At 33.4% G+C, this 17,778-nt stretch overlaps 1 protein-coding gene across 1 annotated transcript; it reads left to right on the forward strand.

The window, feature by feature from the left end:
* The first annotated feature begins 13,513 nt into the window (after positions 1-13,513).
* Positions 13,514-16,470, forward strand: LOC105782632 (heat shock cognate protein 80). Its single transcript, XM_012607493.2, has 3 exons — positions 13,514-13,829; positions 14,276-14,417; positions 14,509-16,470. Exons 1-3 carry the CDS (start codon positions 13,707-13,709, stop codon positions 16,341-16,343), a joined length of 2,100 nt encoding a protein of 699 aa, XP_012462947.1. The 5' UTR covers positions 13,514-13,706; the 3' UTR covers positions 16,344-16,470.
* The last annotated feature ends 1,308 nt before the right edge of the window (positions 16,471-17,778 follow it).

The raw sequence follows: 17,778 nt of genomic DNA on the forward strand, positions 1-17,778 counted from the left end.
AACAACCCAATTTTCAGTGGTTCAGAAACATTTATTTTGGAATCCCATTTTCATTGTTCGAATCTGTAAATATTAATATTTAATATTTACGAGGCTAGTATAAAAATATATATAAGTTTGGTCTAGTAATTTAGCTTGATTGATAGTTAATTAAGCTACAAGAACTAAATTATAAATATTTAGCCAAAGGACCAAATGAGTAATTAGACAATCTTTAAATGGTCAAATAGGGTTGGTTGAGTTAAAATCTAATAACTTTTGTCTAACTGAGCTTAAATTTTTATTAATTAAGTTTTAACTAATTAAATTTGATTAATTAAGTTTCAGATATGTATATAAGACAAATTAAAAGAAACAAATGCCATTTGTTTTCTTTTATTCATCTTCTTCATCGAGAAAAAGAAAGAATAAAGTTTCAAGCTTTCAAAACTTTCCGCATTTAATTTATAAGGAATTGAGCCAAACCAAAGATAATCGGGAAAAATGTAAAATTACCGATTAGTCCTTAAAGACTTGTTGAATTGTATTTGTTTCAATTGTATGTTTATATTTAAGTGAATTTGTACAAATTAGCATATTTGGCTCTTTATGGACTAAATTGTAAAATGTGAAAATATTGGCTATATGAAAGGGTACAAGTTATTGATACGAATGTTACATGTTTACGGGATTTGTTTGACATATGAATTCTAATATAAGGCTTGAAATGATATGATTACAATAATGCTGCTCTATGAACATAGTAAAAGATTAGGATACACATGACATGCCATTAGGGTTAAATATAAAATTGATCAGGGATTTATATAATTATATGAGATCCAACATTTTTGTTGATTCATGGTTATATGTATCGTTGGTTTAGTCTGGGTTGGTAACCTCGATACGATGTTAACTTGTGTGAACAAATTCATAAAATGTCAATTTGTGTGAGCAAATTCATAAATGTTAGCTTGTGTAAGCAACCCTAATCATTGTTAACTAGTGTGAGCAAAATAATCCCACGTATCCGATTTCAATTTACTACAGTTCTCTCAGGAAAAAAACTTAACCTAATGAAATGGGAAATATTGAAATGATTTAGATACGAATTGAATCATATATGTTCTAATGTGAGTTTTTTTATATATGATCATTATTACATGTTCATTTTATGAAAGTTTACTAACTGATTGGTTGTATATGATGTTATCCATTAGTTATCTCAACATATGCCAAAGAATGTCAAATTGAATTGTTATCGTGTTAAATTTTTAGTTTATTGAACTGTCAAGGTAAGTTAAGTAAATTTCATATGAACTTACTAAGCATTCGTTGTTTTCCCTTCCCTAGTAGATTTCACCTTACGGAACACGTCAAACGGATCGTTCGAAGCTCACACTATCCCATTTTTGAATCGGTAGCTTTTTAATCATTTTAAGTCTGGTTTTGTAGCATGTACATAGGTATTTTACAAATGCCACCTTTGAATGTTTTCATATAGTTGAAACTTACCTAACGCATGATTTTGGCAATGTTAATGCCTTGTTGAAATGGTATGATTTAGTAAATGGCTTGAGATGTGTATATAGTAATTGAATTGACATATTTGGATAAGAATTGGTAATGACAAGTTGGTACTTGGATGATTGATTGATTTACATATTTTTGAACTAGTTGTCGGATTTGCTTATGGTTTAAAATGCATGAATTGGCATTTGGGATGCCTAGATGAATGATTGTATTATGATTAGGTTGTTAAGACATGTATGGAATATAAATTAACATGTTTTGGAATGGTTTGTTATAGACAAATGATAGGTGTTTGGATAGTTGATTGAAATGCATGCCATGGAAATGAAATACCTAAGCTTAATGGTGAGTTTGATTTGAATATCATGTAAGGAAGTTAAGTTGAATGTTTAAGCTTATTTGGTATGAAATTGAATATGTTTTGGATCTTTTGCATTTGGTGTTCGGTTTATGTAAGTTAGGTATGTTTGGAAGCATCGAAATAGGTATCAAATGGTTTATTTTACCAAAAAAAGAGTCCTCGTCCCAACGACCATTCTGTCTCGTCGTAATGCCAACCGATAGTAAGTGATATCGTAATGTTGGGTGGCCTAACGTCGTGACATGACAAACTATTTTGCGACGTCATGATGTCGTGACGTGACAAACTACTTTGCGATGTCATGATGTGGAAATGATGATGCCATGACGTCAACCTTAAAACTTTGAAAATTTGCAATTTGGTCTTATTTTGAGCTCAGATCAATAAAAGAGCTTTCATAAGCTCTATTAAGGCTCAATTTTGATTGTGTAACTTAATGTAAATGTGTTTAATACTTAATTGTATGTTTGAATAAATTTTACTGTATAAATGACGATAGTTGTTCCGGTAACAAATGTAGCTCCTATAGTTCAGACCAAATGATCGGGGCGAGTGAAGGGTGTTACAGTTAATATGACCAAGTCTCAAATGCCAAACGTGTACGTGCCTTTTTTATTCTAAATTTTAGTCTCAAGCAGTGTGTACATGTTTGGCTTGATAAAATAAAGATTATTCGACATCCATCCATTATAGATAAATTTGCGATTTCTATATATTCCAATACTATTATTAAAAGTCATGGTGTAACAACCCATTTTTTAGTGGTGTCGAAAATAGTAGTTTCGGGACCATAATTCAAATGAGAGAGTCCATATATATATTTAATTAATATTTATGAGTTAAATATAGTATAATAGTGAATCGTGATTAAATAGATTTTATTAATTGGTCAATTAGTTAAGGTACAAGTGGTGCGTACAAAAAGTCAAGTGATTTTTGAAAATGAGGTATTAAGAGCCCGTTTCTGTAAATTGAGCTCATGAATATTTTTATTAAATATTTATGGAGATTTTACATAGATAAATTGAATTTTGGTCCAAAAATTTTAGTGATTGGATGGCTAATTAAGAGATAAGGACTAAATCGTAAAAATCGTAAAAGTTAGTCACTATTAAATTTTTATTAGATATATTGCTTATGTAGTAAATTTTTAAGTTTTAATATAGCAATTATGCCATATTTAATTATAGTGGGATGGCTTGTACTTAGTTTTGTTATATTTTATATGTTAATTTAAAGTTAAATTAATAATAATAAAGTTAAAACATAAAAATAATGGTCATCTTCTTCAGTTTTTAGTTTCACCATCGAAAATAGGAAACCAAAGCATGAGAATCCATTGTTAAAACTTCCAAGGTTTGGCCAAGTGCATGTGAGCCTATTTCTAACTCATTTTTCGTAAATTTTATATTTTTAATATCGTTGTAACTAGGTCCAACTAACCCCTACCTCTGTTTTCAAAATTTTCAAAGATTTAAAAAGTTTCCATTGATGTTATTTGAAGTTTTTGAATGTTTATGGTAGATTTTGGAGAATAAAAATGAAATAGGATTAATTTGTTAAGTAAATTTTGTTAGTTTGAGTTAGGGACTAAATTGTAAATATATTGAAATTGATATGAGGTTGTGTATGGACATAATTGGAGAGGTTTTAAAATTTGGAGTTCAAAGTTGGAAGATATAGTAAGTTCGATTGTAGGGACTAAATCGAATAAAATGTAAAAGTTTAGGGATTCAAATAATAAAATTAAACTTATATATACTTATAATAGGGTGACATAACATATTTGGAATTGATAAATTGAATTGAATTATTGAATAAATAAAAATTAGACTAAATTGAAGAATATTGAGGAAATGACAAAATTATTGATTAGTCCTTAGAGAGTTGTTTGGTTCTTGTCTTAACCGTAAGTTCATACAAGATGTTTGTGTTAAATTGTTATGCATTTGGAATTATCATTGATGTTTAAAAGAAATTTTAATTGTTTATAATTCAAGACAAAAAGTGAGATAAAGAATTAAATTGAATATGATGATTGCAAATTGAAATAATTTGGAATAGGATATGTTATGTGATGAGGTGATGATTTAATAAAATGAGTGACTCGATTTGATTTAGATTGGTTGATAATGATAAGGACTAAATTGATATGAAAAATGTGTATTTATATATATGTCTGTGTAATTGAATACATATAGATATGATTGATATTATCATGATTATGGATGAATGATTTAATGATGAAAATACATGTGAATTGAGATGTTGATTGATAACAAATTGAGTAACGAATACCTTATTAACTGTTTGGGTAGAGTTGACTATAGTTGGCATGTCATAGGATAGAAAGAGTTCAGGGTTACTTCGACTACGAGTCGATAAGGCACTGAGTGCCAATTTGCTTTGGTTATACTGATGAGACACTGAGTGTCAAAATTTTTGATAGCGCTGAGTGCAACTATTTGCTTTGGATTTATTTGATGAGGCATTGAGTGCTAAACTGGTGTGTTGGTTGGATCCGTGTATCCATCTGAGTCCGAGTCGTGTTAATAGGGAAATAAATGGTAAAAAGAAATTAAATATATGATATTTGAAATGGAAAATGACGTGATATGGAAGTGAAATGTGAAATGGAATACAAAATTGTAAATGAGTTGGGAATATTGGTTGATTATGTTCAACGAATCCATGAATTTGAAAACTAAAATGGAATGTAATTCGTAATTCGGATTATGAAATGAAATAGTAATTGACATTAGATTGGCGATTAATATATGTATTTGGTATAAAGATGAATAGATATGAAATGGGAATGAAGTTTATACGATTTAATATGAATTTGATTGAAAATTCAAATTATGACATGAAAAATAATGTTTGACATTAATTTGAAATGGGATGTATTAAGGGTATGATATGATTAACATAGTGAGTGGATTAAATGATTCTTTGTTTTATGAATAATAATGAAATGTTGAATTCAGTGAATAGAAATGTTAAATGATTAAATTAATATATAGTATGATAAATGTTGAACTCACCTTTTTAATACATGATTTACCATGATAGGTAAACTTTATCAAGCTAAGTAACATGTAGTGAATAATTATAACTTGAGGTAAGTTATTTGGTTTTAGGACCTATGAACTTACTATGCAATTGCAATGCTTACTCCCTTTGTTTCTTTTTTCCCTGTAGTGTAAAATTACGGAATGTATCAGGCAGATCGTCAAAAAGCTCACACTATCTTGGTATTAATTCTGTAGTCTTTGACCATATTAAGGTTTGGTTATGTGTGGCATGTACTTAGGAGTTTTTTTGGTTTACTTATATAGTGGTATTGGCTTGAAACCCTTGTTGGTGTGATTATGAAAAAGAATATGCTTGTTGAAAACATATGCATTAGTAAATAGTTTGAATTGTGTATTTGGTATTTGATATGACATTTTGAGTTTGCAATTATATAGGTAATATGATGTCATGATATAGATTAGTTGGTTTGAAAGAGAGGTATATAATATTTGGCATGTACTTAAGAGAGTTATATGGTTGTATATGTTATGCTTTGAATGAATTTAGCGTTTTAAATGTTATGTGAATATGCATATAACTGTGAGTTTGGTAATGATCTTAGTATTTGGTAATCTTTGTTGATTGTTTAGGTATGTATGTTATAATGATTATCTGGTGATAAGGTAACATGTTTGAAATATTCTTAGTAAATAGATGGTATGTATATGATAGGTTTGAATGAATCTGGTAAGGTGTTGTGCATACTTGAATGGTTGATATTGAATCATTAATATAAGGTGTTATAAATAATTAAACGAGGTATGCTATGCTAATTTTTTTGAGGTGTCTTTGAGGGCATATTGAATTGTTTTGAATATGGTATTATGTTTGAATTTGAATTGTTGGATTAAGGTGCCAATTTTGGCATATTAGTTGTATGTTCGTAATGGATTGAATGAGTTCTATGTAGGTTATTTGTGTACCTATATGTACCTATGAGCTAAGATGTATATTTGGGCATGAAATGAACTACAATTTGTGATTTTGACCATCTGGGTAAAAGTATTGATACCAAGGACCAATGTATTGATACTTGACCAAATGAACAATATTTTGAAAATGGCAGAATGCCAAGATGGTATCAGTACTGATTTTTGGTATCTATACTTTTGTTAAAAATATCAGTTCTTGTTCCTTTTGTATCGATAGTTTGTTACAAGTTTTGAAAATTTTTAGATTAGTCCTTAATCATGCTCGAATCTATTAAACTATGTTTGTATGCTTGATTTAGTCTCTGCTTGGTTCATAATTTTTCTTATGCATGTATTTAGGAAAACTTGATGATTTAAATTGAGTTCAATATTATGATTTGCATATGAATGTTTTGATGATTGTAGTAGCATCCTGAAACTCAAATCTAATGATTAGACTGGGTGAGGGATGTTACACATGATCAACTCGTCTTTATATAAACATGCAACATAAAACAAGTTTCTTTTGAAATTTGGTACATAGAAAACGTCTTTCAAAATAATCTTCCTAAAATTATCAAAATAAATATATGCATCTGTCATTGCTTCAGCTACCATAATTGTCATGTTTCCGGTCCGCAACGATAGAATCTTATCTCTAAGATCTCCCCTCTCCTCAAACCCCTATAGAGAAACACATACATGATTAGTGGCTCCCTAATCCTTGCCCTAGTGGTCTATTGAATCTTCCACTAAACAAGTTTTTATCATAAAGAGTTTTATACATTCGCCTTTGGTGGCCAGGTATTCCTTCCACTCTTTGCAGTTTGCCTTGAAGTGTCATTCTTACTGTAGGAGAAAAAATTAGACTTAGGTAAGTCTTTAGGCTTCCTGATTCTCTTTCTTTCCACTTGTGGTGGACTAGAGACCTTACCCATGCTTTTCTTAGTACATTTTCCCTTCCTTTGTGAAGAAGAAACGACAGTTATGTTTGCTTCTGCTCTTCAGACTAGCTGACTCCCATTCAACATCAACTAATAAGATTGCAACTCCTTCATGAGTTGTGTAAGTATCAAGGTCTTGTTCCCAAGGTTATATGCCACCCGAAAGCTTGCATAATACTTGGACAAGCTCTTCAAAACCATCTTGATTTGAGTGTTCTGGTCCAAATTGGTCTTATTATACGCGGCCTCGGTAAAGTATCCCATAAGAGTAATCTTATGGTCTTTAATCGTAGTGTCGAGCTTTTGCTGGGTATTCATCAAACTAGTAATAGTTGACTGTCGAGACAATGTAGCATGGTCTTCAAACATGTCTTCTAGTTTGTCTAGAACCGTTTTGGTTGTCTTACAGTTTTCTAGTTGCTTATAAAGGGTGTTGGCCACGCTTGCCAGCATATAGCAACGAGCTAAATCATCAAACTCCTCCTAGAGTTTTCTAGCCTCAGCTTGAGTGGCCGGAAGACACTTATTATCAAGAACTATTTTAAATTTCTCACAGCTTAGGAAAATCATCAAGTTCCTTTTCTATTCCTTATAGTTATTTCTGTTCAGTTTGTTCTTAACGAGTATTTTTAATGAAGGAGCAGTTGTCATTTTAACCTAAAAATAAAACATTCATTCATTAATATCTTTGTATTAAGCAAATATTTGAAAATGTTTTGCAACATTACGATATGTATTAAGATGATGCATGCTTCTTACATTAAACCTTGAAACATTTGTAAGTCGTTGCAACGATAATTCCTACACTTATTGAATCAAGCCACCATGGGGTGATCATGATCAACGAGTAAGAACATGGACTTCCATCCAATCAGTACATGAACCTAATTTCTTAGGCAATCACACATACTAATAATCGTTTAACGTTTGACCATCATTCTAACTTAAGTAGAGCTTCATAGGAAGTTACTTAACTAGAAGATCTTGAGTGTACAACCATCAACTTAACACTTATTGTATCATGCACCGCAAATGATCATCATGGAACAATATCACCGAGTAACATGCTCTGACTAGTTGTCCTCTTTAAAGAATGAACTTCTTGTTATATCGCATGATGATACCTATCATAAGGCTGGTCCAATTGTCATACGATTACAAGACAGTTCTACTTACTTTTAGGAAATCTCCTCAATAAGGTTCACATAAAAATCCTACCATTGGATAGTTAAATTGCCATGCCATAAAAAAAGACTTTTGATAGAAACCGTAAGTCTTGTTTTGGGACCTTTTCTGATTGCCGCCTCAACATGTATTCACCAGGGCTGAGAATCAACACTGAAACAAGCAATCTAAGTACGGTGTGTTACAAGTGTAATAAGTCAGTTGTAATATTTGTAATGTTTCAATAGAACACTCGAGTATTCAAAGGATCGAACCTAAGTAAGTTCCCGAAAGTCCTACTATACAATTGTGCAGTGGGTTCATTGGCCTTTTACAAAGCGGCTACTACAATGTTCACGAAACATCTATAGGCAGACACTTATCAGTCTCTGGCACGGATCTAAACTTCGGTGCCCAATATCGGTTAGGGTTTGAGCATAACCCAAATCTTGAGACCCAGGCTCGACATTCAATCAATGCGTTCGATTTCAACTTCGACATTGGGTCGATATCATGGGGTAGAAGTAGTTATACAGGGGTATCATCAATGTACATCGAACATTAAACTGGTGCATTTTTTTGTGGGCACACGGGTTACAAGAGAACTAATGACCTACTCATTTCAACAGAGACCAATGAGGGTATGTCCAACCCCTTGCTTAAAGGTGACAATGAAGGTGAAGGTGAGGAAAAAGATGCGACCTATGAAGAGCGTACTGGTGAGGAAGAATGGGTGGCTAAGGGAGAAGATTTAGGTAAGGAAGAAAGGGTAGTAGATGCAGTTGACGGGGAGGAGTCAAACCCTAAGCCAATTTGGTAGCGCAGTCCAGATGGTTTAGAAGTGACACTGTTTTCTAAATTGAAGCTAGTTCTAATAGAGCTGAAACCTTGTGGGTCTAAAGATAGCGCTTCGGACGATGCTCCGGATCCAAATCCATGATTCAGGGCATATGAATATCTACCCTACATGACAAACATCAACTTATCGACTATGATGGTTTAGAGTTTTTACAGCTATCGCACAAAAACCTGGTCATGCAAACACATCTCGTGACTTACGAGTACTTGAAGTTGGAATGAAATACCTAAACAAAGATGCTTTAATTGCTACACTAAAATGGTACAACTTCAAGAATGACGTGAACTACTACGCCATGAAGTCTCATTCTGAAAAATTCAAAGGAAATGCAATACGGGAGGTGCAAATGGAAAACCATGGTGTCTTTCTGTAAGAAAATCGGGCTATGGGCGGTAAAGAAGTATTCCGATCCACATACCTGCATTGCGTTAAGTGCAAGTCAAGACCATCCGAGGCTAGACTCAGACATGATTTCTAACATTATTCTACTGATGGTGAAGGTGAGTCCTAGGATTACTGCCTGGTGTTGATTGCGAACATCTATAGCTAGTACAAGTACACTCCAATGTACTACAAAGCACGGGTTGCAAAACATAAGGCTATGGATAAGTTACATCATGGGTGGGATAGTTCGTACAACTATTTATGGTAATAGTGTCAGGTATTGGATCGGTATGTACCAGGTTCTATAACTGACCCGGAAATGCTCCCAGCGTACTTCGGTGATGAATTGGTCCCTAGAAAAAGAGTATTCTATCGAATCTTTTGGATCTTTAATCAATGTAAAGAAACTTTTCAGCACTGCAAGCCTTTGGTTAAAATTGACGACACCTAGCTGTACGGAAGGTATCAACATCATCTGTTGATTGTCATTGCTCAGGACGATAATCGAATGATTCTACTGATAGCGTTTGTAATAACTACTGGAGAAACGACAGATAACTGTGATTTTTTCCTGAGCTGATTGTGTCGCCGCATTTTTTTACACCTAAACATGTGTCATATCAGATAGGAGAATCAAATAATGTCCGCGATTGAACATCATGATAGCCTATAAGATCGTACGCATCATCGGTACTGCTTACGACATGTGGAATCCAACTACCACAAAAAATATCCTTCGAAAAGTAAGCGAGATGTAGTCATCTTGGTTTACAGTTCCAACTATTTAGTCATTGTACATCGAATAACCATATTGGGTTTGTTCGTTGCATTAAAGGGTAAGCATTTCTCGACAGGTTACGAGTTGGTCCAACATCGATTCCATGAAATGTTGAACAATCTGAGCACCATCAATGCCTATGGTCCGGCGTACCTAGCAAATATACCATTCGAACAGTGGACGCAATCGTACAACGGGGGTCTACGATACGACCACATGACATTAAACTTAGCCGAGTGCATCAATTTCGTACTGAAAGGGACACGTCATTTATCAGTAACCTCGGTTGTCAAAGAAACATACTTTTGTCTGGCCGCCTTGTTTCCGAAGAGGACAACAACTTATTCTGGAAAGAAAGTGAGCGGCAGTACTTGGTGAGATGACATTATGAAATAGATTCGACGAAATACAACGAGTGTGAACACTATGTAAGTAGTGTGCCATTCACATTGAAACCTCGATTTTTGAGTTATAGTGCACGCTAGGCCCAACCACGACATGTCAGTAGCATCCTATCGTGTGAACCTAATAGTAGGGACTTACGATTGTGGGAGATTCTAGGCACTTTGGTTCCTATGTGTACATGCAATTGTTGCATGTGAGAACGTACGAATTGAGTATGCGCCTTATATCAACGACGTCTACCGACTAGAACGCATTCACAATGTATGGAGTCCTAAAGTCCCAATTGTCCCAAATGAGAATATGTGGTGTTGATCTAATAGGAGCCTAAAATCTTTAAGCTCCTCCGGTAATCTCACGTAGCTTGGCCCATGGTTCCACCTGTACGGACGACATGTTAGTCGAAATATATAATAAATAAAAACATTTACTATACAAACTACCTATTTATTAATAAATTTAAAATTTTTACATCATCACCAACGGGAACACATATGGGTCGATCACTTTGGGAAGTAGAAATGATAGTCGTCATCAGGCCCACGATTACAGCAGGAGCAGACAACCATCGATCGACATCACATTTGATACAGTGGCCCAACACAGCTCTCGATATAACGTAGATAATACAGCAAACCCCAACTTAGTTTTTCGCATTCGCTAAAGTCTATTAGATGTAGTAGCCACATTATGTGTACTAAATTTCGAGATTTATCGGGCATTAAAATTCCCCCAATTAACCTCATGATGAATGCTCAGGCGTATTGTTCTATGACCTCCTCTATTGGGTCTTTAGGAAGCTCTTCGAAATTATATTCTAACCAGTTGATCGATATCCGACCTTCCCCAACATTTCTCTACAAAGGTCCACTTTACCGAGAATGACCGCTGATCCCATGACTAGTGGCCAATCTACTAGTAGACCGAGTTGTAACGTTATGTCTTGGAGTGTGATTGTACACTCGCCAAATGTAAGGTGGAAAGTGTGTGTTTCGGGCATCCATCTTTTCACCAACGTGTTGATTAATGTAGGATCGAATTTACAACTCCTGAACATGCGAGATGTATGCAAGGATCTAGCATCTTGCAAATAGCCACAAATTTGAGGGATCGGAGGTTTTCCCATATTATGTCTGAACCCCTCCAAAACACGATCATCCGCCTATTTATAACATAAAAAAATTATTTCAAATTATCAAAAATAATTAATTAAATTTAACATAATTGAAAATAAAATATTTTAAAATTTCGTCTTATCATTGTTGCTTAGGCGATTGAAATATACTTGTTATTGAAATGAATTAGAGAGGCAGCGATTCGTGAGAAATTAATTTGAACGAATAAAATATGAAATAATTAAAAAATAATATTTTTCAATGAGAATATTGATAAATTTAGAACAAAAGATTGGGAGAGAGTTGAAAGAAGGATGTTAATGAAAAATAAAATAAAATTTGGGGGTATTTATAGGGTAAAAAAAGTTACCGTTGGTCCAATTAAATTATTTTTACCGTTAGCGCTAAAACATTTAAAAAGCCGTTGGTTTTTTACCCTTAAGAGAAAGCACATTCAGCTGAACGTACTGTCACTTTCTCTCTCCTAAAAATGACCTATTTCCCTAATTTTAAAAAAATTACCTGGTTCATTGAGCCTACCTTTGCCAATATAACAATATAAAACATATAAATATTATTAAGGAACAAAATTAATAAAAATACCAAATTTTTTTATAAAATCAATTACAAGCAAAATTATTTCAACTACTAATCTACGAATTAATAAAGCATTCAAATATTTTATCAACTAACAAATTAACATGCATACTAAAATTATTTTAAAATTTTCTCAAAAATTTCTAATGGTAAAAACATAACTACTATTATCAATAAAATCAAATACAAAATGAATATTAACTCACATTATTAACTCAAACTCAAATTCAAAGATGAAAATAGCATATGTTTGGTCTTAGATTTTAAAATTTTTTTGGAAGTGACACATGCACAGATGGGGTGAGATTTATTAAATCCAGTCCATCAAAGCTGTCAATTTTTACGTTTAAAAAATTAGTCAATTTGCAATGAATTTTTGGATGAAATCCAAGTATTTATGGGCTGAGATGTCTGCATAGCGTTTGAAGAGCTATCTCTTAGCTTCAAAATGTACTTTGAATCACTCGATTTCGAGTCTGATAGCTCAAGTTATGATCGTTTTACTAAAAATTGCGCAAGTAGAATTTCTGACAGAATTATTATGGAAAATTACGAGTTTCGGACTTTAATTCGAATTTAAAATATATTGGGTTCAAGTTTAAGGCCTAATTTTGATTATATATGAGCCATTTATATAAGCTCGAACTCAATATAATTTAAACTCGAATTAAAGCTAAAAACTCGTATTTTCCCATAATAATCTTGTCCAAAAAATTTACTCGTGCAGTCTTTAGTAAAATGATTATGACTTGAGCTCCCGGACTCGAAATCGAGTAATTCAAAATACATTTTGAAGCTAAAAGATACTTCTTCAATCAGTCTATAAATGATTGGATCCCATCCAAAAATTCGTCACAAGTTAATTAATCTTTTGAGCTTAAAAATTGATAACTTTGATCAATTAAATTTAATTAAATGAGGCTAAATATGTGGGAGACTCAATTTTGGTTGAGGTTTTTATAAGTGAATTTGAAAGGTTAAAGTTGGGTGGGGTTGAAAAAAGTAAACAATCGTCAATTGGGCAAGGTGTGGCATGTTAGACTAGTGACAATCTTTTAAATAATTTTTCTTGAACTTTCGACAACTTAATGTGGGGACACTCATATTTATTTTTATTGTAATCCTTTCTAAAAATACAAATTTCATCTTAAAAATTATTATTTTTAGTTGCCCTTTCATTTTTGGAAAGAAAGTTCCTCCCTTTTTTTCTTGAAAGAAAATTCATATGGTAATGATGGGTGTATCTAATCTACAGCTCATCGAAACTATTTATTTGGCCCAATATACTCGCTTTCAAATAGTACCAACGCTTGAACATCTTTTTTTATAAGAAAAGAAGGATCTAGAAACATATTAAGTTGAGAAACAGAAAAAGAAGGATCTAGAAAAACAAAATTGGCCAAATGTACAACTTACCAAACCGCAGAAGAGAAAAGTGCTAAACGGCCAATAGAAGGATCTAGAAACACTACTGAAGCATTTTCTATATAATAATGTCGTTACGCGCTACTTATTGTCTCAGTAATTTCTCTTCACCTGAATATAATCTTTTGCTTACGGTTTTTCCTGCGTGCTTTTGAATTGGGGTTCTGAGTTATTCATCAATGGCGGACACAGAGACGTTTGCTTTTCAAGCTGAGATTAACCAGCTTCTTAGTTTAATTATCAACACTTTCTACAGCAACAAGGAGATCTTTCTTCGTGAGCTTATCAGCAACGCTTCTGATGTAAGTGCTCCTCTACTCTGTTCTAACTTTTTTTTTTGGTTGTTGTTTTCGTTATAATTTTAAGGTATTGTTAATTGGATCGAATCTCCTTTGCTTTAATGCTTGTTGGTTTTGTTTGCTGTTTTGTATGGAAACAAAATTTGGGTTTTTATTTTCCCTTTGTTTTTAATTTATAGGCAGTGTACTGTTGGTTGTTTATTTCAATTGAAAATTACATTTGTTAATAAAAGCTGTCATTCTGTCATTTGATTTGTTTATTATAATTTTAGGAATTTATAGTATGAAAGTTTAAGATTGAAATGCAAATGGAAGTCTTTGAATCTATGGTTTTCGAAGTTTGATTAAACCTGCAAATCTTTAGCATAGAAGTGGGTTTTAATTTTAGGTTTTATGATAAATTTAAAGCTAGTATCATTTAATTTAATTATTAAAAATTGTGGTTTTAGGCATTGGACAAGATTAGATTCGAGAGTTTGACGGACAAGAGCAAACTTGATGCTCAACCCGAGCTGTTTATCCACATTGTCCCCGATAAGACAAACAATACTCTATCGATCATTGATAGCGGTATTGGCATGACTAAGGCCGGTAAGTTTTGTTATTGCTTCTTCTGCATTCGGTTATTCACTGAATTTTAATCAAGAGAGAGGTTCTAATGAGATTGTGTCTTTTTATTCAGATTTGGTGAACAATCTTGGTACCATTGCTAGGTCCGGGACTAAGGAATTCATGGAGGCATTGGCTGCTGGTGCTGATGTTAGCATGATTGGACAATTCGGAGTTGGATTTTACTCGGCTTACTTGGTCGCCGAAAGGGTGGTTGTTACAACAAAACATAATGATGATGAGCAGTATGTGTGGGAGTCTCAAGCCGGTGGATCCTTCACCGTCACGAGGGATACTTCCGGGGAGAACCTTGGCAGGGGTACTAAAATTACCCTTTTCTTAAAAGAGGATCAACTTGAGTATCTTGAGGAGCGGCGTTTAAAGGACTTGATTAAGAAGCACTCTGAGTTCATTAGCTATCCTATTTCACTTTGGATTGAGAAGACAACCGAGAAGGAGATTTCTGATGATGAGGACGAGGAGGATAAGAAGGATGAGGAAGGGAAAGTTGAGGATGTAGATGAGGAAAAGGAGAAGGAAGAGAAGAAAAAGAAGAAGATTAAGGAGGTCTCGCATGAGTGGTCATTGGTGAATAAGCAAAAGCCGATTTGGATGAGGAAACCAGAGGAGATAACCAAGGAAGAATATGCTGCATTCTACAAGAGCCTTACAAATGATTGGGAAGAGCATTTGGCTGTCAAGCACTTTTCAGTTGAGGGTCAGCTTGAGTTCAAGGCTATCCTCTTCGTTCCTAAGAGGGCACCCTTTGATCTTTTTGACACAAGGAAGAAGCCCAACAACATCAAGCTCTATGTCAGGCGTGTGTTTATCATGGACAATTGTGAGGAGTTGATTCCTGAGTTTCTTAGCTTTGTTAAAGGTATCGTTGACTCTGAGGATCTTCCTCTCAACATCTCAAGAGAAATGTTGCAGCAGAACAAAATCTTGAAGGTTATCCGCAAGAATTTGGTGAAGAAGTGCATTGAGCTCTTTTTTGAAATAGCTGAGAACAAGGAAGATTACAACAAGTTCTACGAGGCTTTCTCCAAGAACCTCAAACTTGGTATCCATGAGGATTCTCAGAACCGAAATAAGATTGCGGAATTGCTTCGATATCACTCTACCAAGAGTGGTGATGAGATGACCAGCTTGAAGGACTATGTGACCCGAATGAAGGAGGGTCAAAATGACATCTATTACATCACTGGTGAGAGTAAAAAAGCTGTTGAGAATTCCCCATTCCTTGAGAAGCTGAAGAAGAAAGGTTATGAGGTGCTCTATATGGTTGATGCCATCGATGAGTATGCCGTTGGTCAGCTAAAGGAATTTGAGGGCAAAAAGCTTGTGTCTGCAACAAAGGAAGGTTTGAAGCTTGATGAGAGTGAAGATGAGAAAAAAAGGAAGGAAGCTTTGAAAGAGAAATTTGAAGGTCTTTGCAAGGTCATCAAGGATGTCTTAGGTGACAAGGTGGAGAAAGTTGTGGTCTCTGATCGTGTCGTTGATTCCCCCTGCTGTTTGGTGACCGGCGAGTATGGCTGGACTGCCAACATGGAGAGAATCATGAAGGCACAAGCTTTGAGAGATAACAGCATGGCTGGATACATGTCGAGCAAGAAGACAATGGAGATCAATCCTGAGAACCCCATCATGGAAGAGCTGAGAAAGAGGGCTGATGCTGATAAGAATGACAAGTCTGTGAAAGACCTTGTTCTGTTGCTCTTTGAGACTGCCCTCCTCACCTCTGGGTTTAGCCTCGATGACCCAAATACTTTTGGCAACAGAATCCATAGGATGTTGAAACTTGGGTTGAGCATTGACGAGGATGCAGGAGATGCTGATGCCGACTCTGAGATGCCACCATTGGAGGATGCTGATGCCGAGGGCAGCAAGATGGAGGAAGTTGACTAAGCTTTTTAACATGTTTGTGAAGAGTTTATTTGGTAGTTTCATTTTTAGCTTTTAATATAATATTCTGGAAAATTGGTCAATGCTGTGTCTACTTTGGAATGGGAAATGAATCTTTAGTGCTCGTAAATGGATTATCTATAAAAAAAAAAAAAACTTATTTAACATAATTATAATTATATAGTATGTTTAAATAGATTATCTCTATCTAGTTAAAATACATTTAAAATAAATTTATAGTGATGAAAATTAAATTAATATTAGGATTAAAAAAATTAGTGAGTATAGTAAAATATTAAAAATAAATATTTAAAAAAATATATCTACTTTTTAAAATTACAGAAAAAAAATACTATTTGAGTATTAGAGGTGATCATGGGTTGGGCGGTCTGACCCGACTTGGCCAAGCTTGACGGCCCACTCGAAATATGAGAGGGTTTGGGTAAAAGTATAGGTTCAAAATATGCGTTTGGGTAAAAAATGAGACTAGTTTTCTTGGGTAAAATTTTTTTGGTCTGGGTCTTGTCCGGTCCGAATATATAATAAATATATATATTTTTTATTTTTAAAATACATTTTCCATTTCCCATTAGACATTTAGTATTTATATAATAAATGTATATAATAAATATATTTTTTATTTTTTATTGTAAAGTATTTGTAAAATACTTTTTTTATTTTTAAAATACATTTTCGGATATAATAAATTGGTTGCAAAAAGGACGATAAGAATAATGTTTCTTCGGTTGCTTTTTAGGATACTTCCTTTCTAATTGTTGAAAATTTATTTTAGCTTACAATTTATATTTTATTATAAAATTAAATATGTTATTCGTTAATGTATGAATATTCTAGTTGGTTGGTTATATTTTGTAGGTTTTTTATACAATTTTGGTGTTTACCTACAAAATAAATGGCCAGGCTGGGCTGGGCCGGGCTCGAGCTAAGGAATTTTTTCTTGGGCCGAGTCTGGACAAAATTTTAGGCCCATATTTCGGGCTTGGCCAAGCCCCGGCCTAGGACGCGACCAGAAAATTTTTTCTAGGCTCGGCTCGGCCCGGCCCATGATCACTTCTATTGAGTACCAAATACTCATCATTTATTTAATAATTAAACATTCATAATATAAAATTAAAAGTATAACTTCTAAATTTAAATAATGGAAAATTATTTTAAAAATTAGAATTACATGAATATTAATTTCAAACATTTAAAATTGTATAGAAGATTATTGCATGTACAAATTTCATATATGCAATTTATTCTTTTTTAATAGTTCTTTTGTATATACTAACAATTCTAAAATGCAACAAGATTAAAATCTTCAAAGATAATTTTATAATATGAGAAAATGTTAACAAAATATAAAAAATAGAAATATTTTGTAAAAAATTATAAAATATAGTGTAGCATTTAATCTTATATTGTTATTTAAAAG

This window comes from Gossypium raimondii, chromosome 13 (genome assembly GCF_025698545.1).
Source record: "Gossypium raimondii isolate GPD5lz chromosome 13, ASM2569854v1, whole genome shotgun sequence".
Lineage (NCBI taxonomy): Eukaryota > Viridiplantae > Streptophyta > Magnoliopsida > Malvales > Malvaceae > Gossypium > Gossypium raimondii.

Coding starts and splice junctions, on each gene's coding strand:
- LOC105782632 (XM_012607493.2), top strand. CDS start 13,707: ATGGCGGACACAGAGACGTTTGCTTTTCAAGCTGAGATTAACCAGCTT. Junction 13,830..14,275: donor TTATCAGCAACGCTTCTGAT/GTAAGTGCTCCT, acceptor TTGTGGTTTTAG/GCATTGGACAAGATTAGATT. Junction 14,418..14,508: donor TATTGGCATGACTAAGGCCG/GTAAGTTTTGTT, acceptor CTTTTTATTCAG/ATTTGGTGAACAATCTTGGT.